Here is a 26,170-nt window from a genome sequence, read left to right on the forward strand (position 1 = left end):
GTTATTGTATAACCTTTAACTAATGGCTCTGTCTTGCAAAAAACTAGTTAATGAGCTTTGCATCTGGGTGTCCTTGACTGGCCAATCTCAAGCTGAGATTTATTTTCCCTTCAGATTCCCACTGGAACTGTTTATCAATCAAATGGCAATTGTAACAGGAGATTATTTGACAGTGTTTTCTGGAACCGCGGCCCAGTTGGCTTTACTATGTGGGAAGGCAGCCTTGCTGGCTAGAAACCTCGCCTCCCCAGGGAAGGAGGAGAAGGCAGGAGTGTGTGGGTGCTGCTCATTTGTGCATTATGTGTTTGTTCCCAGATGAGCAGGCCATGAATTCGTTCACAGGTTCTTTTGGTTAAACACCAGTCGTTCATTTCCAGTTTGAAATCAAGAACACCAAGGTTTTTAGAAAAGCTGGTCACGTATGCCTGTGTCCTAGAGCACAGCAGCACCAGATCTGGCCAACAAGAAGTACATTTACAAAGTGAGAGATGATATAAAGTCATGTGCCAAGGCCAGGGAATTTCTGTATTTCTGGGACAGCTGGCTGTTTGGAATGGAATTTAAGGGAGTCTAGGCTTATCCTACATCAGAGCCCAAATGAGAAAGAAATTAAAGAAGGGCTCCATATTCTCTTGCTACTAGCATGATTTCCTGTTGAGACCTTTTGTCAGGTAACACATTTCCTCGTGTTTAGAAGCAGACATAGCCCTCCGTCCGGAGCTGCCCCTCTTCCCCTACAGCCACAGCACCTGCCAGAGGAGGCGCCGGGGAGGTGAGCCTGAGGGTGGGCCTGGCCCCCAGGGCCCCCACTGCCCCATCCACATGACACTTAGAGGTGTGGGGGTTTTCTCTTGCAACGCTGCATGGATAGGCTCGGCTCTCTTTCCCTCCCTTCCTTTCCTCTCCGGTTTCCATGGCAATCTGTTCCTGTGCAAGGACCGGAGGCACTTGGGCCACCCTTGTAGTTGTCCCCCTGGAGCTGAGGTGCATATTTAAACGTATTCTCTACTGGAAACCTGGGTGGTTGGCTTCTGTAGTTTTGCTTTTTGTACATTAACATAGCCTCAAGCTCCTAGATTAATGCTTGCCATAGGGGAAGCTTTTGTCTCCAAAGAATAAGAGCAAGTCTCCAGTGGGACAGTGGCAGAGACCTCAGACAACCCGTGAAGGGCTCCGAAACCCTGACCATCGTGTCGCAGAAAAATACCTGACGTCACAATCTACTCTTTCGGGACTTGATTTCAAAATACTCTATACTCCTCTTTTTTCTGAATTAGGGGAGGTCTCCATTCAAGTTTTGACTTCTGTTTTGTTTTATTGTAAAGTGATCTCAAAATAGAGTGGCAAAGACATTTGAGGTCCTTTCTGTACTTGATCACCTTTGCCCAGCTGGCATTGTCCAACTGACACAGAACTTTTCCCCAGTGACTCCCAAGTTGAGTGAAGGCCCCAAATGGGCCATTATCACTTGAGGCCTTTATCCTTACCCCAGTTGTTTATCCCAGCTCCAGCCTTCTACCATCTCCCCCAGAGAATCTGAGTGCACAGGCCCCTGAAGCATTCATGCTGTACGGGCTCCTGCTCTTCTGTTTTGGGGAAGAAAGAAGGCCTCTCCTTACCCCTCGGGCAGCAGATATGGAACCAGCTAAGACAAGCTCTCCACTCATGGCTGCGGCTCTTGAGTTACATCTTGGTAGAATGCTTTGTGAAAGAGAAGAGAGAGTTCTAATCCGAGTTCTGGGTTACCCCCAGCCAGAGTTGGGGAGGTGACAGCTTGAAGGAAACAGTCCTTTTTGAGTCCTGTGTTTCGCTTTGATTGGCTTTGGCTTTATTTTTCTTAGTATCTGAGCATGGTCCATCTTACCAAGTCAAATTAATGTTACTTTTTTAACTATTAATTGGATCCAATATGTGTTTCCATTTATTTATGGTTTATTTAAGGATTACATATATTTTAATAAAGGTGGGTGAAAAATTAAAATGAGCAAAGAATTGAGGGAGGTGAGGTGAACTATGAGGAAGCAGATGAAAAGCACCCAGTGGCTCCCTGTGAGAATGGGAGCCTGAGACATAAGAGGTTTCAAAGTCAGTCGTGTCATTCAGCACAGAAACGTGGCAGGCAGGGAGAGCCCTCCAGGTCCATCCAATTGCGGGTCAGTGACCAGCTCTCTCCCCTGCTGTCTCCATTCTAGGCATGTTTAGACAAGGATGCACAGCTTTCAGGGTCATTACCCCAAACATAGATGAGGAGGCCTCCATGATGGAAGATGTCGGAATGCAAGACGTCCATTTCAACGAGGTGAGCGCCTTGGCGAGCGTGGGCTTGTTGGGTCATGGAGTGTCTCAGGGCCGGCTGTGCTCTGCACACGAGGGTTTTCTCTGGGCGGCTGCTGGCTGCACACTTCGCTCTGACCAAAATAATGCTCCAGACGGCTGACACAGAGCAGCGAAAGCTACGCCATCCCCCTGTCTAGGATTTCCTCCTTGTCTCTGGAAAGAGCTTGAGCAGCTCATTTAGGAGGGAAGTGAAGCTGAGAGCTCAAACAGTTGTGGTAATAGGTGCAGTATTCTGACCAGAAGGTTTCTCATTCTTTCCAGCCATTAATTTCTCCAGTTCATGGGTTTTATTGCTATTTTAATCTGACTTTTATTAGCACCACACTCTGTCCAACTGAACTAACCGGCCACTCTGACTTTTAAATCAGTGTCTCCAACACTGACCTCTCCCCCCTGTCCACAGACACTCAAAGCCATGAGAGGCCAGACTGGGCTCCAGGGCAGAGCAGACCTGGTTCCCTGCCTCCACTGGAGTGCCTTAGTCCAGATTCTTCTCACCATTAGTAAAGAAGACCACCCCGTCCTACCCCCAATAGAGATCAGAAAGTTTGACCTAAGATCATCATGGCAATTTCTGTAATTTTCTTGCCAAAACAGGATCATCTTGCAGCCACTTATCTGGAACCAGAAAGCTTTGAAATAAAGTTAGGAATTTGAACAAATGCCAGTTGTCTGCTTATGTTCCCTGAATTTCCTCTTTGATCAATGTCTGCCAGAAAGGTTTTTCATGTGTGCCCGCCTCTTCTCAGCTCAGGACAGAATGAAACAGTCAAGGGAAAACTAGTTGATCCTGCCTGTCTTTTAAATAAAGAAAAATAAAATTGTCTGTTTCTTCATGTAGAGAGAAAGAACAGAGAAAGAAAGAAATACATTCTTCCTCTGTTGTATTTGTTTTTATGATGTGGAGGTCCTACGATTAATATTATGACTTTTCATCGTGTTCTTGCCCAGTAAGTAGAGCCGTGATCAGACATCTTCAGTGACCTTAACCAGGACATGTTAGCAGATTACACTTTGAGTCAGTTCTCAAAGTGTGGTTGAGGGAACCCCGGACCTTTTAGGAAGTCTTTGAGGTCCTTCCTTTTCCAACTGGATGTGTGTGTGAGGCTGGACTTTCTTTTTTTTTTTTTTTTAATAAGATTTTTTTTTTTTCAACGTTTATTTATTTTTGGGACAGAGAGAGACAGAGCATGAACGGGGGAGGGGCAGAGAGAGAGGGAGACACAGAATCAGAAACAGGCTCCAGGCTCTGAGCCATCAGCCCAGAGCCTGACGCGGGGCTCGAACTCACGGACCGCGAGATCGTGACCTGGCTGAAGTCGGACGCTTAACCGACTGCGCCACCCAGGCGCCCCATGGACTTTCTTTGTATACATCGTCCAGAACAGCATATTGAAAAGATTGAAAGCAGAAGCAAATATGAGAATTCAGGTTTCTCCTATGACATCAGATGTTAAAGAGAGTTGCAAAAACGTAAAATAGTGCTACTTTTTCCCCTAATTTTTTTTGGGGGGGAGGGGTGAAATTTTTTTCATAAAAAATGTTATTTTTTCATTAACATAGGTTTATTATTTTAATTAAATTAATAAACCTTTTAGTATTTTCCAGTTTCCAGTCCATATAATATATGTAAATATTGAGAAATAACACCCATATACATAAAAGTTCTTAGTCATTTTTAAGGAATTCTCAATAATTTCAATGATATATAAAGGGGTCTTAAGCCCCCAGAGTTTAAGAACCACTGTCCTAAATTGGTCTCAGATGAACCTCTCAATTAAAAAGTAAGCATGAAAAAGAAAGATAATATATTGAATGCATTTCACATGTAAATATTAAAATAACTTTAACCACAATAAAAGTTTTCTGAGTAGCCCGAAGGATTAAAAAAAAAAAAAAAAGCAACAACAAAAAAAAGGCCTGTTATTACATGGCGTTAATAGTTCAGCTGCCTCTCTACCTTGAAATGCCTGGGCAAAGGGTAATTTTTAATTTTTGCTCTGAAGTGTGCGACCTGTCACTGAGGTAATAAGGCTTGCACGCTCTTGGCTTTGAACTCCTCCTTCAAGGTGTTTGACTGGGTTCTTCTCTGAGAAGAGGCTTGAATGTATTGTCTTCTTGCAGAAAGCACCCTTGTCCCCCGTGCCTAAACAGACCTCTGGAGTCCAGCATTTTGTTTAGAATTTGGTAAGGAAAGCAACTATGCCAAGAACAACTACGGAGTTGAAAGTAAACAGTTCTCCGTAACCTGTCCCGCGGGGATGATAAATGAAGCTCAGTCAGCCCATCTGACTAAGTATCAGGCTGGAGTAATCACTGCCGGGGAGGGAATCAGCCTAGGAAATCATGTGCAGGCTTTCCTGAGGAAATTTGTGAATGGCATCCAGTCTGATCACTAAACATGTGAGGGGGTAACTTTATCAATTATTTCCAGAATATGGATTTTCCACCCTGTCCTGAAGCATAAAGTTGGTAAATATTTAACAAGGTCCATAGTACGTGACGATCTATAATGATTAGGGTATGACTCGGTGGGGTTATAAAGTCGTGTGCAACCCCTGCACATCAAGACTGAAACTAGCTGGGAGTTGAAAGAATAACATGTTCTGAACAAATTTTTTTTAATGTTTGTTTACTTGAGAGAGAGACAGAGAGACGGAGAGACAGAGCATGAGTGGGGGAGGGGCAGAAAGAGAGAGAGACACAGAATTGGAAGCAGGCTCCAGGCTCTGAGCCAGACACAGAATCGGAAGCAGGCTCCAGGCTCTGAGCCATCAGCACAGAGCCTGACGTGGGGCTTGAGCTCACAAACTGCGAGATCATGACCTGAGCCGAAGCCGGAGGCTTTACTGACTGAGCCACCCAGGCACCCCAAGAATAGCATGTTCTAAAAGCCAGGAAAACAGAAGTTGCCACACACATTTTTGCTTTGGCTATCAGGACATTTCAAGAAAAAGAGAAAGTTGAACATTTCTCTCCCAGAAGGAGGTTTGGGAAAAGCTGATGGGAATAGGTGTGTAACATATAGCTTAATAAAGATCATTGCCCTTTTGATCTGTGTTATTAGATGTACTTAAATGCCTCGTGCTCTCCTAATAGGATTTTCGTGGAGCTGCATAAAAATACACAGTTCTTCTAGCAGCAGACCACAGATGGGTTTTTATTGATCGCAGTTCATCTTCCCGGACTCTGATCTAAAGAGCAGACTCCCTCCCAGCTGCTTTTGATTAGATAAAAAGAAACATCCCATCCTGTTTACAATTCTGTTATGCAATTTGGAGTCCGTGCAGATTGAAGAATTCCGAGTCCCCTGTGATGTCAAAATTCTACACAGCCCGTGAAGTTTTAGGGATCCCTCATGCAGGATCCCATGAAGAAATAGGTAGCATACTCAGGACATTGAAGAAAGGCTAATAAAGGGACTATTTTGAAAAGTTTGGACAGGGTATAGAGAAACCAGTAAGTAATATCTCAGTACCCTTGAGGTGAGCAACAGCCAGCTTACCACCCGACACCCTGTGGGCCAGGGGAGGGGAGAGAACCACATGGAGGGGGCGCCTGACAAATTTTAGGGGTGAGCTCAGTCCTGCACCCTGGCAGAGAGGGGCAAGTGCATAGCCACCCCATCCTCCCTCTCCTCCTGCCCTCTAGGCTCCTACTGAGCCTTCCATGTTCTGAACTCAGCCAGGAGCAGAGGACAGGGAGCCCAGCATGCAGGCCAGCGGTCTGGTGCTTTGACCTCCCAAAGCACAGAGCGAGGAAGGACAGGGCCAAGAGGGACTCTAGAAGGGGAAATAGAAAATACAGTTCATCCTGACCAGTTGCCCACTTGTTGAAATTTCTTTGTAACCCCAAAATCAATATCCGTGGAGGCACTTTTGTAGTCCTTCAGGTTATTGCAGTAGTGACTGGTGAACTTCACCCATGCAGCTTGTCTAATTGCTCTACCCTTGGCTCACACCAGGACGTATATGTCCCGCTTCATTTTGCAAATATTTACCGAGCTTCCTTGGCACTGAACAGGGTACTGGAGATAGCAGTGTGAGCAAGGTATGGTCCCTGCCCCAGGACACTGGACTGCGTGTGATGCTTTCTTCCCATTGAGGAGAAACACCAAAACCACAGTCCCTTACAGTCTCAGCCAAAAGTTGTCTGAGTTCTTTGTGACCTGGAAATTTCTAATTTTTAATTTATTTTATTTTTGGGGTGGGGGAAGGAGAGAGAGAGAGCAGGGGAGAGGCAGAGAAAAGGAAGACAGAGAATCCCAAGCAGGCTCCACGCTGTCAGCACAGAGCCTGATGCAGGGCTCAAACTCCCGAACATTGAGATCGTGACCCGAACCAAAGTGAAGAGTTGGATGCTTAACTAAAATTAAGAGTCAGCTTGGTTGGCTGAGCCACTCAAGCTCCCCATGGAAATTTCTATATTTACGTACATTGATTCATTCTATAAACTAGCTCTCTGCCATGTGTTAGCTTGAGGATGTATAACTGATGTACCTGCCTCAGAAAGCTTCACCTGGTACAGTGGCCCTCAAATTTTAGTGTGCTTAGTTAGAAATTACTTAGATTCCCAAGCTCCCTTGCTCTGCTAATCCCCATATTCAGTGGGTGAGTGTGGTGTCTGAAATCTGGTTTGGTTTGGGTTTGGGTTTGGGTTTGGGTTTGTTTATTTTGGGAATCTGTATTTTAACAAGCATCCCAAGTGATTTTTCTGCTGTAAGGGATTCTCAACTCTAACTTGAGAAGAATAATATGGTGGAGATGTGAATTAAGCCATGAAGTATGCCATTGCTCAAGCCCAGTCATGCATTTACTTTCTTTCTAAATGGCAGATAATAGGGACAACATTTAGTTTCATAAGAATTATGATTAGATTAAATTAATGCCAGATGGAACAAGTGACATTTAAATGAAAATGTTTAAATACACTGCATATATACAGGCTACTATAGGCTTTTTTGTGCACACACACACACCCCCATACACAGCATTAGTGTGCTAATTCCACAGACAGACAGGTCCTCGGTGACCTCAGTTGCATTGCTATGGCACACTTAAAAACGGAACTGGCTAATTACATTTTAAACAGCTGTCTCAGTGGCTTATGAGCTTAGGGTACTGAGATCTTCTTAAGGTCAGTCTAATAACATAAAAAGTGAGCTTTCCAGATGCATTAAGTTCATTGAGGATTTTTTTTCCAACCAGTAATTACTTACACTTCTTTGCGTGGATTGGCAATTTAGAAGATATATCTTGGCATTTAAATTTTAAGTGAGGTGATAAAACCATTAGGCTTTCTGTATAACCACCTTTCAAGGTCATCACTGTCCAGCCATTGTCTGGATTAGCTCTGGTTTTCAGGTGCTATGATTGCTGAGAATCCTAAGTAAATTAATACATGGAATTATATTGAGAATATTACTCATATATGTCCCAGTGTTTAATTACTATGACATCATAGTTTCTACGACTCTACAATTTTGTATTGACATACGGTCTCTCAAAATGAACTATCAATGATTACTGGTTCTTTCTTTTCTTTTTTTTTTTCTTACTGGTTATTCCTACTCAAAATATTATGTCTATAAATGTCTATAAATGTCTAGGTATTTGTAGACTTGACATTGGCTTGAATAATTTACCTGACTAAATTAAACTTTGATGTTCAGTAATCCACACTCTACTTTAATGAGAGGACTTATCTTTTTTTTATGGAAGCCATTTTTAGTTTGTTTTTGAGTAAAATCTATACAGACTTTGCTTTTATAGTACATATCACCATTTCTTTGTAATAATAACTGATGTCAGAGTGATGAACTACAGATCTGCCTCCTGAATCAGAAAAAAAAGATAAAATAACATCCAGTAGCATATAAAAAATTGATGGCACGTTATTTTCTTTTTTTTTTTTATTTTTTTAAATGTTTATTTATTTCTGAGACAGAAACAGAGCATGAGTGGGGGAAGTGCGGAGAGAGAGGGAGACACAGAATCTGAAGCAGGCTCCAGGCTCCGAGCTGTCAGCACAGAGCCCGATGTGGGGCTGGAACTCACAAACTGTGAGATCATGACCTGAGCCAAAGTTGGTCGCTCAACCGACTGAGCCACCCAGGCGCCCCAATGGCATGTTATTTTCTAATTGCCGGTTGCCATCAGATTGTGATACTTACTTCAATTATTTACTAAGCTCTATTCACTTTATCAAACGTTTCCATCCATTCTAGAGAGTTTCCCTGGTTGAAGTCCATCTTTTTTAACCGAATATGACAGATTTTTCCATCATTAACTCAGCTGTCCATTGACATGCTACTTGAATTCAGGTTTCATCGTTATTAAATTTTCCGTATGTTTCCAGTTGGACTAAACAGGAGTAAGAACACTATTCAAATCTTAGTCTCCCAGTCTGGGGAATTTGGTACAGGAAATTACCCAAAAACTCTATTGTGCAACTCTAATGCACAAGGGGAAGAGAGGGAGTTAGAACCTTTTCTGATTTCTTCTTTGTCTATGGCTGTTACTATGTAGTAACATAGTACTACATACTAGTACTAGTACCGTAGTTACTAGACAATATTTAATGTTTGCAGTTATTTTTTTTTTAATTTTTTTTCAACGTTTATTTATTTTTGGGACAGAGAGAGACAGAGCATGAACGGGCGAGGGGCAGAGAGAGAGGGAGACACAGAATCGGAAACAGGCTCCAGGCTCTGAGCCATCAGCCCAGAGCCCGACGCGGGGCTCGAACTCACGGACCGCGAGATCGTGACCTGGCTAAAGTCAGACGCTTAACCGACTGCGCCACCCAGGCGCCCCTAATGTTTGCAGTTAAAAGACCTGCAACAAAAGTTTGAGGCAACTGGTATACCTCTTTATAAGCACTGGCTCCGAGTTTCACGATTTGTGAAATTCACGATTTGACAGTTTTACAATTTGTATGTTGTAAACATGACAGAAGAGGTAAATGTCTTGCTTTAAAGATTTTTTTTTTTAAGTCTGACATTACTTTCTGGTAAATTGATTCACAACTACTTTAAATGTATTTATTTTCTTTGGGTCTGTTAACTGTTGGCATTAGGCCTGAAGTGAAACATTAGATTACTAGTGAAAACCATAGGTCCTACCCTTCATTTACAGTATAATAGAGGATACAAACATGTGTAAAGGCAACTGACCTTAAGAGATATATTAGCAAATTTAATCTAGCAATATAGAAACAAGAAAAAGAAAGCATGACCAAGTGGGCTTTGCCCTAGGATTGCACTGTTGGCTCAACATTGGAAACCCAATCAATATAATTCACTATATTAACAGAATAAATAAAGAAAACTGTATGACCATCTCAATAGATGTGGATAAATCATTTGAAAAAATTCAACATCCATTCATGGTCTAAAAAGAAACAACAAAACTAAGAAGAGAAAAGAACTTCCTCAACCTAAAAAGGATTATCTACAGGGCACCTGGGTGGCTCAGTCGGTTAAGCAGCCAACTTCAGCTCAGGTCATGATCTCACGGTCCATGGGTTTGAGCCCCACTTCGGGCTCTGTCCTGACAGCTCAGAGCCTGGGGCCTGCTTTGGATCCTGTGTCTCCCTCTCTCTCTCTCTGCCCCTCCCCAGCTCATGCTCTGTCCCTGTCTCTCTCAAAAATAAAAATAAAAAAGATTATCTACAAAAATCTGGCAGCTAAGGGGCGCCTGGGTGGCGCAGTCGGTTGAGTGTCCTACTTCAGCCAGGTCACGATCTCGCGGTCCGTGAGTTCGAGCCCCGCGTCGGGCTCTGGGCTGATGGCTCAGAGCCTGGAGCCTGTTTCCGATTCTGTGTCTCCCTCTCTCTCTGCCCCTCCCCCGTTCATGCTCTGTCTCTCTCTGTCCCAAAAATAAATAAACGTTGAAAAAAAAAATTCTTTTTAAAAAAAATCTGGCAGCTAACATTATACTTAGTGGTGAAAGACTGAGTGCTTTTCCCTAAAATTGGAAACAAAACAAGAATATCTGCTTTTGCAACACTCCTATTCAACATCGTGCTGGATGTCCTAGCCAGTGCAATAAGGCAAGAAAAAGAAATAAAACTGCCTGTATTCATATTAGATACGGTTGTCTTTGTGACAGAGAAAATCCCAAAGAATTTACAAAAGAAATTACTAACATTGGGTTTAACAAGATAACAGGATACAAAATCAATATTCAAAAAGCATTCAACCTTTTTCACATTTAGAGATTCTTATACCATGGTTTCATCTATCAGTGATTGTTTTCTATTATTCCTACAAACAGGTGTGCTGGATGACTTTAAATCTTACTCAGTAAAGCACTTTCCTTGAAAGAAACCCTCAAAATTAAAAAAACATTACTATTTATAATGATATCAAAAACTTAGATATAAATCTATATAGGTTTCTATGCTAAACACTACAAAACAGTGACGAAAAAAATGAAAGACCTAAATATATGGAGTGGAAGATTCCATATTATTAAGGTATCAATTCTCCCTAAACTGATTTATGGATTCAGAGCAGTTCTGATCAAACTCCCATCTGGAGTTTTGGTAGAAATTAACAAAATGGATTCAAAATGTATATGGAAAAGCAAAGGAAGAGACTAGCCACAACAGTTTTGAAAAAATTCAACGAGTCATACTACCTGACTTTTAAGGTTACTATAAACTAGCATTAGTTCTCAATTGGGATCATTTTGTCCCCATCTCCCAGGGGACTTTTGGTAATTTGTAGCTAGAAACGTTTTTAATGTCACATTTAGGGGAAAGGGGGAAAGGAGAGGGTACTGCTACTGGCATCTAGCAGGTAGAGGCTTTGGACGTTGCCATAGATTCTGTAGTGCACAGGACAGACCCCCAGAACAAGGAATTGTGTGGCTCAAAATATCATTACTGTCACTGTGGAGACACCCTTCTCTAAAGCTGTAGTAGTAATCAAAACTGTGGTATTGAATGGCACAAGGATGGACACCTCTATCAATGGAACAAAATAGGGAAACCAGAAATAGATTCACACACATACGGTTCAGTTGACTTTTGATAAGGATTCAAAGGCAATTCAATGAAGAAAGGATAGTCTTCATCAAATGGTGTTGGAACAATAGGACATTTGTATAAAAAAATTGATCCATACTTTATACTATATTGAGAAATTACTTCATGGATCATAAACTTACATGTGAAACTATTAAACTTCTGGAAGAAAACATAGGAGAAAATCTTTGCCAACTTGTGTTAGAAATTTCTTCAATATAATATGTCACAATCCAGAAAAGAATAACCTGATATATTGAACTTCATCAGAATTAGAAACCTCTGCTCTTCAAAAGACACTGATCAGAAATTCCAGACACAAACTACAGATTGGGAGAAAAGCACAGACATGTCTGGTAAAGGACTTTTATGCAAAATATGTAAAGAACTCTCAAAAGTCGATAATAATAACCCAGTGGAAAAATGAGTCAAAGATTTGAATAGACACTTTGCCAAAGCTATACAGATGACAGATAAGCACATGAAAATTTGCTCAACATCATTCATGAAACTCCACTAAAATGGGCTTAAATAATAAAGATCAAGTAAATTGTCTTCCATTAGGAAATTACAGAGAGATTGACAGCAATCGATGCAAATGTTTTACAGAGTTATCTATGACATAGTTGTTTTGGGAGGGAGGGGGAGCTCTCCACTCTGTTACTAAGGCAGACGGGTCCCTGGTTGGCCATGAAATGGATGTCAGCCCCTGTCATGTTCCCTGCCGCCTCTCCTGTCTGGGCTGGTGAGAAAACTTCTCTCACTTCAGTCCTAAGATTCTCCCTGATTGGTCTGTTTAGGTCCCATGTCCACTTTGGAAACAGTGTGGCCAAGGGGCGCCTGGGTGGCTGAGTCGGTTAAGTGTCCGACTTCGGCTGAGGTTATGATCTCACTGTCACTGAGTTCGAGCCCCACGTCAGGCTCTGTGCTGACAGCTCAGAGCCTGGAGCCTGCTTCAAATTCTGTGTCTCCCTCTCTCTACCCTACCCTTCTCTCTCTCTCTCTCTCTCTCTCTCTCTCTCTCTCTCTCTCTCTCTCTCTCAGAAATAAACATTAAAAAAATATATTTAAAATGAAACAGTGTGGCCAGGAAATAGATTTATGCTGGTTAGTTTACACCTGAGCCACATGCCCCAGCCCTTGTGTCATGGCAAGTGTTAGCTTCCTTCAAAGTTCAAGGACTTTAATAGAGGTGGGCTGACTACCCAAACTCCAGTAGGTAGAACTTCCAAGGAAAGGAGGAAACGATGTTGGTGTGGCAGGCATCATGCCCACTACGTGCCATTACTAAATTGCTCTGAGGTGTCTAATTGGGCTTAAAGCCACAGTTAAATAACTTTGTGTTTCAGCATTGTCATTGTTTCTCAGAAAGGAAAAAAATTGAAATTCTAATTATAAAAAGAGAACTCAACAAAAATTGAGAGACTGTGTGAAGTGATCAATGTCAGTTTTTCCCATGGTATTAACTATTACACGGTCATACACTGTGATCCTGCATTTCTTCTTGTAAATGACTGAAAAATGGCTCATTAAAGAACATAGTGGGGGCACCTGGGGGGCTCAGTCAGTTAAGCATCCAGCTTCAGCTCAGTTCATGATCTCACTTTTTGTGAGTTCGAACCCCACACCAGGCTTTCTGCTGTCAGTGCAGAGCCCGCTTCGGATCCTCTGTCCCCCTCTCTCTCTACCCCTCCTCTGCTCGCACTCTTTCTCTCTCTCTCAAAAATAAACATAAAAGATTTTTTTAGAAAAAGAGCATAGTGATGAGCTATAACATGTGTGGAAGTTAGTGTTTAGAAATATTATGTGTTTTGAAATTTTCTTCCTAACCCTCTTAACCGGTTAAGCATTCTGCAAAGAATACGATGTCATGTTTCCCGTAACACTGTTCTCTGGCCGGTGGCCTTTTTCTTTGATCAGGATGTGCTCATGGAGCTTCTAGAGCAGTGTGCAGATGGACTCTGGAAGGCTGAACGCTATGAGCTAATCGCTGACATCTATAAACTCATCATCCCCATTTATGAGAAGCGGAGAGATTTTGAGGTATCAGAGTGGTTTGTTTCTTCCTCTTTGAGAGGACGGTGGGACGACACATACACCCAGACCTTCTTGTATGCAAAGAGAGCAAGCAGACCCCAGTCAGAGATGACCATGTGGCCTCTGACCCTCTGTGTGATGCTGGAGGTCACCACCCTCAGAGCCATTATGCGACACCAAATCTCAAAAAACAAGGATTGGTAACTGTGGCACTCTACTTTTGAAAGGTTGCCAAGAACAGAGTTTTATGATCATCAGGTGCCTTCTTCCTCAGAGCTCTTCCTTGCTCCCCTGCATGGAAAGCCGGTGTCCCTGTCATCCTTCCCGGGCTGGGGGGTACGGGGTGGGGAGTTGTCCAGCTTGTTTGAGCTTATCAAAGAAAGGAAAAGCAGAGACTAAAAATGTCATCGTAGGACTCTACCATCTCCAACATGTCACATTAACTTGAAAACAAGTTGCTTACCACAATGTGGAGATTCGATGGGTCCTTGGTACGCGAGGTGGCTTTCTGGGTAGAAAACATTGTAATCGAAGAAATGGTCATTACCATTGTGCATTACCATTGGTTTTTGGTTTTTGGTCTTTTGGTTTTTTGTTTGTTTGCTTTTGTTTCTTTTACTCAAGTCCAAGGAATTTTTACTTATTCATTCTCATTTAATTATTTTACAATTGATCCTACTAGTTACAAGTGGGAAGAAACGGGTTTTTTGTCCTGTTTTCCAGAGGCTAGCCCATCTGTATGATACACTACACCGGGCCTACAGCAAAGTAACTGAGGTCATGCACTCTGGCCGCAGGCTCCTGGGGACATATTTCCGAGTGGCCTTCTTTGGACAGGTGAGGCTCCTCTCTGTTCCGCAGACCGTCTTTCTAAACCCTTGGGGTTTTTTGTTTGTTTTTTAATTCTATAAAGTTGTATTTTGTAAGTGTTCTGTTTTCTATAAATGCTAATTTGATGAATTTGTCATATTTAGTATGGTTCTTATCTTCCTCAGTAGTAAACTTTCTGCTTTTTTTTCTTTCTTCCTGTCTTTTCTTTATTACTTTCTTAAGGCAGCGGTAAGTTCTCCCTCCATAAGACATTTTTAGTGGCATCTTTGGTACTTCCGTGTGACTTGCAAGTTTCCTTTTCAAGTCTGTATGTATATCTGTCCAATCATTACAAACTCCAAAAAAAAAAAAATTAACATTTTATTCCATTTACAGAAATAAATCACTTGTTTCCTTACACATCTACACTGCATGTTTTAAAATCAAAATTAAGACTTTCTGGTTTCCTTTGTTCCCTGTGCATCTCTCTATTTTGTAATATAATATCTCCACAAGTATATTTACTGTGGTAATATTTCAGAAACCCTGTATAAAAGGGTTCATTTAAATTTAACTGAAAGTTTAACCTCCAAAGTCTCTAACATGATTAAATGATATAAATTATAATCCATTTATTTAGGGTGTGTGGTTTTCTGTGAGCACTATATAACCTTCAATTTATCCTGTTATTGTCTTTTATAACTTTATAGCAATACCAGTTTACAGACAGTGAAACAGATGTGGAGGTAATTACAGTAAATGCTTAAAAAGCAAGTAATGTAGTGAAATTACTGCATCTACACTAGTTTGATGTGGGTGTTATTTGTCTCATGTTAGCCTGCATTTTTTTTAATATACTGTGTTTTTTGCACCATTTTCTCTCTTTTATTTTTAGACGAGAAACTTTTTTTTTTTAATTTCAAGTATTAACCCCAATCTGGACTTTAAAATTTTCAACCTTTTTCACTTCCCATGCAATTCTAAGCCTTGCTGTGTTCAGCAGACATGATTGGTGCTAAACCACATGATAATCAACTGGTGATCATGAAAATCTTTGCTGATGCCATGCTCCAGCCCTTTCATATTTTTCTCCTAAGTAAAGCAAAATAGAATTTATACAAACTTCAGGTAACGTTTGCCATAACGTTTGCCAGAGCTGCTCCAGACTGGAATGTTTCTGTTTATGCCGTAAAATCCTGTGAAAATGGGGGAGGCATGAGATGTGAGGTGTGTACATTTCCTGCCGAATCATTTCATAGTGAGCTCTACTTCTTGGGAATGTGAAACAGGCTTGAATCCCATCATTAGATCATGAGAGAACAGTCTCGAGTCCCCAATCTTTCATTTCATTCAACATTCTTGAATGAGTTTGCAGTTTTGTGTTTTATCTTTGCAACCTGATTTCACATTATTATCATTTTCCTTCCTATTCAGAGAGCCTGTTTAAGTAGGACTTTATTTTAGAATCATTCCCTCCCACCTTTTTTTTTTTTTTTAACCCCTATAACACAAGAACCCTTCCTGGGTGGTAAGCCTGGGGCTATACCTGGGAACAGCTCTAATTGTGCTTTATGTCACAGGGATTCTTTGAAGATGAAGATGGAAAAGAGTATATTTACAAAGAACCCAAACTCACGCCTCTGTCAGAAATTTCCCAGAGACTCCTTAAACTTTACTCAGATAAATTTGGTTCTGAAAATGTGAAAATGATACAGGATTCTGGCAAGGTATGACCATGTTTGGAAATGTTTCATAGTCATGATATTGTATTGATTGATTATTCAGCCTGCAGGCTGAATGTGGGACCTGTTTTTCCAGACCACTTCCTCTAAGGAACAACCTCTCCTCTCTTGTGCAGCAGGGATGATGGAAGGGAACCTGGGGCCTCACCACTCCAAATAGACTTTGATGCTCACCCTGATTTCCACCCCACACCTCTCCTGGCCACCCGAATCCTATTGCTGGTCCCCTATGGGCATGAGTGCATTCGGGCTGATGTAACAAACACCGCAGACTGAGGAGCTTATCAACAACACGAATTTCTCATAGTTGTGGTGGTTGGGAAAACCTAGGTCAAGACGTCAGCAGTTTCTGTGTCTGGTGAGGTCCTCCTTCCTGGTTCACAGATGAGTATCTCCTCCCTGTGTCCTCACATGGTGGAGGGGGTGAGGGGTCTCTGTGGGGCCCCTGTGAGAAGGGCATGAATCCCATTCGTGGGGGCTCTGCCCTCATGACCTGGTCACCTCCTGCCTCAGTGCCATCACACTGGAGGTTAAGATTTCACCCTATGAGGGGAGCCTAGGTGACCCAGCTGGTTAAGCATCTGACTCTTGGTTCAGCTCAGGTCACCATCTCACGGTTCGTGAGTTTGAGCCCCGAGTTGGGCTCTGTGCTGATGGTGGACTCTGTGCAGCTCTGTGCTGGTGGTGCAGAGCCTGTTTGGGATTCTCTCCCCTCCTTCTCTCTCTGCCCCTCCTCCACTTGTGCTCTCTCACTCTCTGTCTCTCAAAATAAATAAATAATCTGTAAAAAAAATGATTTCACCCTATGAATTTGGAGGGGACAGACATTCAGTCCATAGCAGCAAGCTTCAGAGAGATACCCTGACTCACTGGTTATCCCTCTGTGGGAACTTAGATTAGAACCTCTGTCATCACCAGGTGCCGTTTTCCTCAGAAACCTTCCTCGCCCAACCTGCGTGGGAAAACGGTGTCTCTGCCACGTTGGGTAGCACACCTCCTTGCACCTGCCTTCCAGAAATTCATTAAACTCTCTCACCCACTGCTGTCTTCTGTCCTCTTTCCTTGGTCCTCACAGGTGAATTCTATACCAGAGAGTTGCGTGAAGGAAAGGGATAAACACACATTGTTGGTCTGTTTTTAACCAGAACCCTTAACACGACCTTTTGAAGGCCTACATTTTTCCTAAACCGAACTACCCAGGTCCAATTTGCCTCTTTCTCTGAAACTGAAACCTTTGTCTGTGTCAAGCTGTGGCTTCAACGTGACAACCTCTCCTCGGGACCCTCATGTGCATTCTTCTTCCCCCTCAATCCGCTGTCCTTGTAGCACCTGGAACACCTTCCCGACCTTCTTCCCTTCCCCCAAACACCGGTGCTCCGTTGCTCCTGTTTCGCACGTACAACTTCGGAAATGACAACTAGGGAAATGCCACTGAGAACTAGGCAAGCATGTGCATTTCCACTGCTTTTACATTGCTTCTGCTAAGGAGAGTCACATTTCATAGGTTTGAACACAGTTGTAGCGATTGGCCGGATGGCTATTTCTAAAATAGAAGTTAATAACTCATGGACTTTATGTATTTTCTTAACTTCCAAAGTTTTAGGCACGTCCATACCCATTTTTCATTTTTCTTCACAAACATTCCTGTTGAGAGGACAGTGGCGCATGATAACTAGAGGCTTTTAGCAAAACCTTCTTGGCCTTATTTATTTGTCAGCCCCAGTTCCAGAATTGTCTCCAAATTCTTTGCCCTCATTTCTTTCACACCCTTCCCCTTTTATTGCTCTACAAGCTTAAATACAATTCATTTGTACAAAATTCATTTGTCTCCCTAATATATTAGCTATTGGGCTTGTATGGGAAATATCTATGTTTAATGTTCTATCTAGCACGTCACAGATGTTAGAGCACTGCTAATTGAATTGTAGCAATGCAGTTTTAAAAGCGTTTATGTGCTGAGTTAATCAGGAGCTAAACTTATGGTTAGATTAGTCTTAGACTAGTCTGTACCTGTATTAATTCGTCCACTTCTATTTACATATAATCTGTGGATTAATTATAATTTGAGGTTCTAGGTATTAAACATTATTACTAAAATACACATTTTTCTCTCTAAGCCAAATATGTAAAAATGCAGTTCAGGAAGCCAGCAGGAAAATCCAGACAGGGAGTCACTCAGCAAGAAAACTAACATGATGTCTTAAAAAAAATTCAGTGTCAGGAAAAAAAAAAGTGGAGAATATTAGATTAAATATGATCGTTTATTAGATTCTGGTTCAAACACAAATAGTGATAAATAACATTCTGGGGACATTTGAGAAACTTTAATGGACTGGGTGTTGAATTAAGTTAGTTTTATTGGGTATGATATACATTATGGTCATGGAGGAGAATGTCCTCCTGTTTAAGAGATGCTGGTGGAAGTGCCATGATGGATACCACTTACTTTGAAATGGTTCAACAACAACAACAAGTCTATACGTACATGTGTAAGTGTGCATCCACGTATGCATGTGTGTGTGTGTGTGTGTGTGTGCGTGTGTGTGTGTATGCTTGAACAAAGCATTAGCAATTATTCTAAGTCGTGGGTATGTGGGTGTTTGTTGTACTATTTTTTTTTTCCACTTTTCTAAACTTTTCCAAATCTTGTATTAATAAGAAGTGGAAAGACAAGCTTAGGGATGCTTTGAAAGAGTCCTTCAAATAGCACCAATCTCCCCTTTTGTTTATTCCCTTAAAGGTCAACCCTAAGGATCTGGATTCCAAGTATGCATACATCCAGGTGACTCACGTGATTCCATTCTTCGATGAAAAAGAATTGCAAGAAAGGAAAACGGATTTTGAGAGATCTCATAACATTCGCCGCTTCATGTTTGAGATGCCCTTCACTCAGACTGGGAAAAGGCAGGGCGGGGTTGAGGAGCAGTGCAAACGGCGAACCATATTGACAGGTACCGTTGCCCTGTCTTCTCTTCGCTTCTTTTCTTTTCTCTTTTCTTTCCTCTTTTCTTTTCTTTTTTCTTTTCTTTTCTTTTCTTTTCTTTTCTTTTCTTTTCTCTTTTCTCTTTTCTCTTCTCTTCTTTTTTCTTTTCCTTTCTTTGCTTTTCTTTGCTTTTCTTTTTTTATTAATTTATTTTCGAGTTAAATAACATACAGTGTAGTCTTGGCTTCAGGAGTAGAGCCCAGTGATTCATCTCTTACATATGACACCCAGTGCTGATCCCAACAAGTGTCCTCCTTAATGTCCGTCACCATTTACCCCACCCCCTCCAGCAACCCTCAGCTTGTTCTCTGTATTTAAGAGTGTCTTACAGTTTGTCTCCCTCTCTGTTTTCGTCTTATTTTTCCTTCCCTTCCCCTGTGTTCATCTGTTGAGTTTCTCAAATTCCACTTAGGAGTGAAATCATATGATCTCTTTTTCTAACTGACTTATTTCGCTTAGCATAATACCTTCCAGAATCCCATACAGACATTAGCCTGGACACCGAGGTAAAGAATTCTCTGGAAGGGATCCAGAAGCTTCTAGAAGGAAGGGCCCTTCAGGCTTAGTTAACTTTCGCCAGATATCTATTTCATTTTAACATTTATCTAATGCTTACTTTTGAATACTCCTGACATTTTTCTATTTATCTGTTAACATTTTCTTCTTCTGCTCAACCAGAAGTTCATACCCGAAGTCAAGTCACTGACCCTTTTTTAGAATCTGATGAAACCAGTGGACCCTTATCTCCTCAGAGAGCTTTTGCACACAATTTCAGGTGACTTACAGACACCTTCTGAAACCCATGCAGACCCCTCTCCAGGCCCAGGGCCTCAAGAGCCCCTGCACACGGTTCTGTGTCTCCTTCACAGGAAGAGACCCCTACATGTCTTTCTCACACAGTTCCCGGCCTGAACCTGGTCAGGGATTTTAGGCTGAGTGAATAAATAGGATATGAGGTTGGATCCCTTGTGTCTCATCTCTGAGAGTGGCTGGCCAACCTCAGCTTGGATACCGGCCCTACCAGGAAGCTCACTGCCTTCAGAGGCTCTCCGTTCAGCTGTGACAGGAGCTTTAATAGATCCTTGGACCCTGGTTAGCCATTGATAACCCATTCTCAGAAATGTGTTTTGCATCATTTCCTAGTTCCTGACAGTGTAGACTCTTACCTTCTCTGGGGGAACCTGACCTTGTCCACTCTTGGGTTGGGGTCAGCAGCGTGACTAGGGTAACCTAAAATAGAACACTTTCTTGACCTCAAAAAAAGTCGGTGAGAGGTCTGCTCAGAAAGCCAGGTGTGTCTACATCCACTGTTTCAAAGAGTGATAGTTCAGTAGAACCAGGAAGGTGTCCATTGCTCTGTCTAGAAGCCGATGTTGCCGGGCAATAATAGGGAACAGTGTGATGATGAGTAAAAGGACCCCTGTTAAGATGCCACATTTCACATGGGCTCCACTCTCACCACTGAACTGGACACTTTCAGTGGGTGAGTCTGTATCTCAGTAAAGCTATTACCAAAGAAAGAACATGACTCATTGTAAAATAGCTCAGAACAGCATATTACAGAGAATTCTTCACCCTTCCTAGGAAGGAACTGAGATAAAAGTTAAAATTAAAAAAACAAAAAAAACCTCCTGCTTTCTTAAAGAAAGAGCCCCTACTACTTTTAGAGTAATGATAACACGTGAAATTCAAACAGTATTGTCCTCAAAAATGGTAGTCCCTCCCCATGGGGAGAGGAGTTGTTTTTCTCATGGACACAGTAGCAAATTCTTCTTCTTAGACAAGATAACTACATTTCTAGGTGGGGTCACTATGCCAGCTTGGGGCATTTATCTCTACAGTCATGACCTTAAGTCCGTGCTTATCACACTGTTCCTGGACCTGCAGCATAAGCATCATCTGGGAATGGGAGAAATTCAGATTTGTGGGCCCCGCCCAGCCCTGCTGAATCAGAAACTCTGGGCGTGGGGCCCGGCTAGTTGTGTTGAACAAGCCCCCCAAGCTGACTCTGGTGCCGCTCCAGTTTAAGCACTGCGCTTAAAATAAACCCAGTTCCCTGATGAGTCAGGGTCAGGATTTTTTATTAGGATTATTCTGCTCAGGTAACATTATCGATTCAGAAACAGTGTTTTCCCTGGCCAGATTTCCTTCAGGGTCACGGTTTATCATTTTGTCACAGAAATGTTTTTGATCAGCTAGAGAACAAGAGCAAAGCTCTGTACCTGCCGGAACAGAGGAGACAGAGTATCACCGCTACAGAGAGAGGCAGAGTTAACACAGGGGTGTCGGCTCATCTGTGGGGATGGGAAAGTATGGGCAGTACAGAGCCCGGGCCTCGCCCTGCAGACCCAGGGCAGTGCTCACTGTGATCCCGGGCAAGTCACCTAACCTCTCTCTATGCCTTAGTTTCCCCATCTGTAAAATGGATAGATTTACACTATCCATCTTGTGTTGAAGAACATCATAAATGATACCCAGGAGGGGCAAGAATGTACTTTATTTCGCTGGATCTTATCCACCAGTGGTCCCCTTGCCTTTTGAGGTTGCTAATGAGCCAAAGGGGATTACAGTACAACAAAATACCCAAAAAAGGTATAGTTTTCACCCTGAAAGATCTCCAAATATCAAAAGGATAGTTACTGGGCAGCATAAAGATTTAGAGAAAGGGTTGTAAAAATGCTACTAAGAACACATGAGCTCCGTGTCAACCTTTACAGGCACACAGACCAGGATATTCCAAAGACTTTGAACTTGAGAGTTTTCCCCTATGTTATTAATCCTTCAGGCTCTTCTTCCATTGCTTTCCTTCAAACCAGACCTTTGACCATCCAAGTTATGGGGGAGCCCCGGCCCTGCCTGACCTCTGAACCCGGCAAAGGCTCACTTTCCTGGGTAGGTCAGTCAGTTCACTGCAATTGTGGGATCATTTGGAAAACCAGGAAAACCTCCACACCCCTTCTGTGTAAATTTCTGAGCCTGCCTCCCAACTTAACCCCCTCCTCTCTTCCTGTCATGGAACTCCTGCCATGGAGCTTCTTCCCAATCACTATTCCAGAGTCTTCCAAATCCTGCCCAGACTCCCACTCAGGGGAGAAATATTCTCCTGCTCTTCACCTTCTATTCAGTCTCACCAGGCTGTACAGGCACCCATGCCCCTAAGCCCCTTCTTCCTCACCTTCCTTCCTGAAAGGCCGCACAGCATGAGGTCCGGCCATTTTATAGTAACGTGATGCTTCACTCAGTCAGTCACCTAACATTCCACCCTCCAGGCCACTTTGCGCTTTCATTTAGCCATTTGGACACTAATGCATTAATTGATTCCACAATATTTATGGAGCACAGGCAGTATTCCATCCTGGCTTTGTAACAAAACACACACGTCTGCATTAGGCAGTCTCCTTCTAGCAGAAGGAGACAGACAATAACCAGTAAACATAATGGGTAAACATACCTGTGTTGGAAGGTAATATGTGTTCTGGACAAAAGCAAAAGGAGATCAGAAAGGTGGGACTGAAGGGGTAGGGTTGCAATTTAAAATGGAGTAGCCCAGAGGGGCCTCACTTGAGGAGGTGACACTTTAGTCCAGACTTGAAGGAGGTGAGGGAGTAGGCCACGCAAACATCTGGAGGAAGAAGGAGCTGTCTGGGCAAAAGCCAATGGGTGGGGGTGCTTGTGCCCAGCACATTCAGGGAACAACCAGCAGGCCAGCACGGCTGGAGCTGAGTGAGTCTGAGGGAGAGGAAGAAAGATGGGGCCAGCAAGGAAGGCAGGGGGATCCCAGCTCACGTGGACCTGGTGGGCTCATGCACAGGCTCTGAGTTTTCTGTATCATTATACTCTCCCTTGCTTCTCTAAGTCTCCACTTACCATCGCAAGACTCACGACTCTTACGCTGAATGAAATCCGTATAGTCCGTGTACATCTCACAGACATCCGTGGAATTAACTGTTCTCTCTGAAATACTCAAAAATAACTGTGATTACGCTAATCACCTGTGTTTTGACACCGCTGTTAGCCTCATGAAACGCTTCCATGGCACTTCTTACTCATGGCAGTGCAGTGGCAGTCTGTAAAGCACTTTCTGCCCACCCCCGGGTGCACCTCTGGCTCCCCGGCTGGAGAGCAGTGAGGCCCAGGTCTTACCACGCTACCAAAGAAACGTCAGGTTCCAAGAGGATTGATCCATCCCACTGCTGCCACTTAAAAATCATCCACAAGGGGGGCGCCTGGGTGGCGCAGTCGGTTAAGCGTCCGACTTCAGCCAGGTCACGATCTCGCGCTCCGTGAGTTCAAGCCCCGCGTCGGGCTCTGGGCTGATGGCTCAGAGCCTGGAGCCTGTTTCTGATTCTGTGTCTCCCTCTCTCTCTGCCCCTCCCTCGTTCATGCTCTGTCTCTCTCTGTCCCAAAAATAAATAAAAACGTTAAAAAAAAAAATTAAAAAAAAAAAAACCATCCACAAGGAATGCAAAAGAAATAGGAGACACAGACCTTTGGTCTGTGATCGATAAAACATTGAGGGACTAGAACAGGCCTGTCAGGGTGTGACTTGAGGCTGTAGCAGGCTGAACACCTCCCGCTTTGTGCAGACTCTGGGTGACCCACCTGGACTCTGTGCTGCATGGTGCTGGCCCTGTTTTCTCACTGAGGCCTTTCTAAGTAAACTCTCCCTAGCCACTTACTAAACAGCAATGATCCAAGCGTAACACTCCCGTCTTACTTTTGCTTGTTAAAAAATAAAATTAGCTTTTAAGCATTTATATTCATGTCTATTCATAAATATATATTAAATAAAGATATTAAAGATATTTATATGCCATGTAAAGCAAAAAGGTAGAAATTTAAAACAGACCCAAATTAGAACTGGCTGTTTTTCTATTCATTTTGTTGATACGTTCAGGCATCTTATTATGATAAGTGGAAACAAAACTAGCACTATTGGTTGGTTTTTTTGTAGGGGAGAAAAAAGTATAAGAAAACGTAAATATTCTTATTTCTGTTTTTTATTCACTTCTGTTTCAAAATATCTTTATGATTAGTGTGACTTCAACAGCCTGAATTTCTGGTTTATAAAATACTTGGAAATATGTTCTCACTTGTTATTTTTCACTGATTTCTCTGATTTGTGCAAATTCAAGCATGTAATTCAAAATTCTCTAGAGAAGTGAATTTTCTCAAGAATATGTTTATGGAACTATTTTCTGGACTTAAAATCTGGTCTGTTGATATCTCAAAACTCTGTACCGTTCTTAATGTTTTCAAAGCCCTCTTACACCTACTAGTCTTTCAGAGCTCACAAATTCCAAGGAAGGTAAGGCATTTATGGTTAAGAAAACTGAGCAGGAAATGATAGTAATTTCTTCAAACATACACAAAAAGACCCAACTCTCTTGACTTTGCACCATACAACCTGTCATTAAACATGCACAGTGATAAAAGAAGACAGTGCTGTGGTTCCACGAAACCCTGGCATGTGACTGTAGCAAGATTTGGGTTCCTTATCTATAAAATGGGAATAATAAGTACTTCTACCTCAATAGTAGTAAAGACGATACAAGCTGCGGCATCATTTCTGGGACTCGTTCCTCCACAGCAATACACTGCTTCCCTTATGTGAAGAAGCGGATCCCCGTCATGTACCAGCACCACACCGACCTGAACCCCATCGAAGTAGCCATTGACGAGATGAGTAAGAAGGTGGCCGAGCTCCGGCAGCTGTGTTCCTCAGCCGAAGTAGACATGATCAAGCTGCAGCTCAAACTCCAGGGCAGCGTGAGCGTTCAGGTGAGCCCAGCGCTGTCAAAGCAAACCACAGGGCAACAGATGCAGGGACTCATTTGGACCTTGGTAAATTTCAAGCCTAGCAAGGTCTAGTGTAGATCCCTACTTGACCTGGTCATCCCAGTTACCTTCCAGTATCTGTGCAGTGTCTCCTGTTACCAGAAGGGGGCGGTAGACTTGGGGGCCCCATCCAACCCCACCTGGAGGAGTGTCTTTTTAGTACTTTGGGGAATTCTAGGTGCCTAACTGGAAATATCAACACTCTTCTAAATATAAAGAAGTGTGAATACCTGTAGGGTTCCTTACAAAACTGTTGTTTTCTGGTTTCTATGAAAATTGTATCTGAAAAAGTACCTTAAGTTTCACTCTCTTAATGGTATGTTTTGATTAACAGAAATTTATTCATTTTATGGTAAATTAATTAATTTTTCCTTAATTAGTAACATTTTTGCGCCCTCTTTATTTATTTATTTTTATAATTCATGTTTTTAAATTTTTTTTTTAATGTTTTTATTTATTTTTGAGACAGAGAGAGACAGAGCATGAACAGGGGAAGGGCAGAGAGAGAGGGAGACACAGAATCTGAAGCAGGGTCCAGGCTCTGAGCTGTCAGCACAGAGCCCAACGCGGGGCTCGAACTCACAAACTGTGAGATCATGACCTGAGCCCAAGTCGGACGCTCAACCGACTGAGCCACCCAGGCGCCCCTTTTGCGCCCTCTTTAAGAACTTCGTTCTTAAATCTGTTTCAAAAATGTTCTCCTATGTTTTCCTCCTTTGTTTAGTATTCCTGTATAGATCTGCAATCCAGCTGGAATCTATTGTATGTGGTAACAGATAGGGGTCAAGATACATTTTTTTCCATATAGTTATCCAAGCAATGTGCACCATTTAGTGAAAAGATAATTTTTTATCTACTGATTATATATGTATGTTCAGTTGTGAAAATTCAATAAGGTATGACCTCATGGTATATGTACCTTTTTGTTTGTATATTATACTTCAAAATAGTTGGTTTTTAAAAGGTATCTTACATGATTTCCAAGGAAATTGGCAAATCACCTCCTTCCAGTGATTTGTATGCTTCTTGCTTTAGTGATTTTTTAAGTATATATAGATAATTCTAGCACATGTTTTACACACACACATACACACACATCCTTATATCCAATTCCTTTCTTCAAAGAAGGTTACATTTGGGGCACCTGGGTAGTTCAATTGGTTAAGCGTCCAACTTCGGCTCAGGTCATGATCTCATGGTTCGTGAGTTCAAGCCCCACATCAGGCTCTCTGCTAACAGCTCAGAGCCTGGAGCCTGCTTCAGATTCTGTGTCTCCCTCTCTGCGCCTCCCCCACTTATGTTCTATCTCATAAATGTCTTACATTTATGAAAGTTGCATGTAGATGTAATATGTAAGTTTTAAGGTTTTTTTTTCGTTTATTTTCTGGAATCA

At 42.3% G+C, this 26,170-nt stretch overlaps 1 protein-coding gene across 23 annotated transcripts in view; it reads left to right on the forward strand.

The window, feature by feature from the left end:
- The window catches only part of DOCK9 (dedicator of cytokinesis 9), a 290,375-nt gene that overhangs the window by 258,586 nt on the left and 5,619 nt on the right, over window positions 1–26,170 (forward strand). For 8 of the 23 annotated variants that reach the window (XM_040487180.1, XM_040487189.1, XM_040487191.1 and 5 more), the window contains exons 45-53: window positions 695–772; window positions 2,193–2,299; window positions 13,288–13,410; window positions 14,128–14,241; window positions 14,458–14,463; window positions 14,925–14,960; window positions 15,795–15,941; window positions 18,697–18,907; window positions 24,530–24,720. In XM_040487180.1, coding sequence (XP_040343114.1) covers window positions 695–772; window positions 2,193–2,299; window positions 13,288–13,410; window positions 14,128–14,241; window positions 14,458–14,463; window positions 14,925–14,960; window positions 15,795–15,941; window positions 18,697–18,907; window positions 24,530–24,720 — 1,013 coding nt within the window. The remainder of the gene's footprint in view (window positions 1–694; window positions 773–2,192; window positions 2,300–13,287; window positions 13,411–14,127; window positions 14,242–14,457; window positions 14,464–14,924; window positions 14,961–15,794; window positions 15,942–18,696; window positions 18,908–24,529; window positions 24,721–26,170) is intronic. The other 15 variants (XM_040487195.1, XM_040487201.1, XM_040487192.1 and 12 more) reach the window with 5 other exon arrangements.

This window comes from Herpailurus yagouaroundi, unplaced genomic scaffold (genome assembly GCF_014898765.1).
Source record: "Herpailurus yagouaroundi ecotype Mexico unplaced genomic scaffold, PumYag 164, whole genome shotgun sequence".
NCBI classification, from domain to species: Eukaryota; Metazoa; Chordata; class Mammalia; order Carnivora; family Felidae; genus Herpailurus; species Herpailurus yagouaroundi.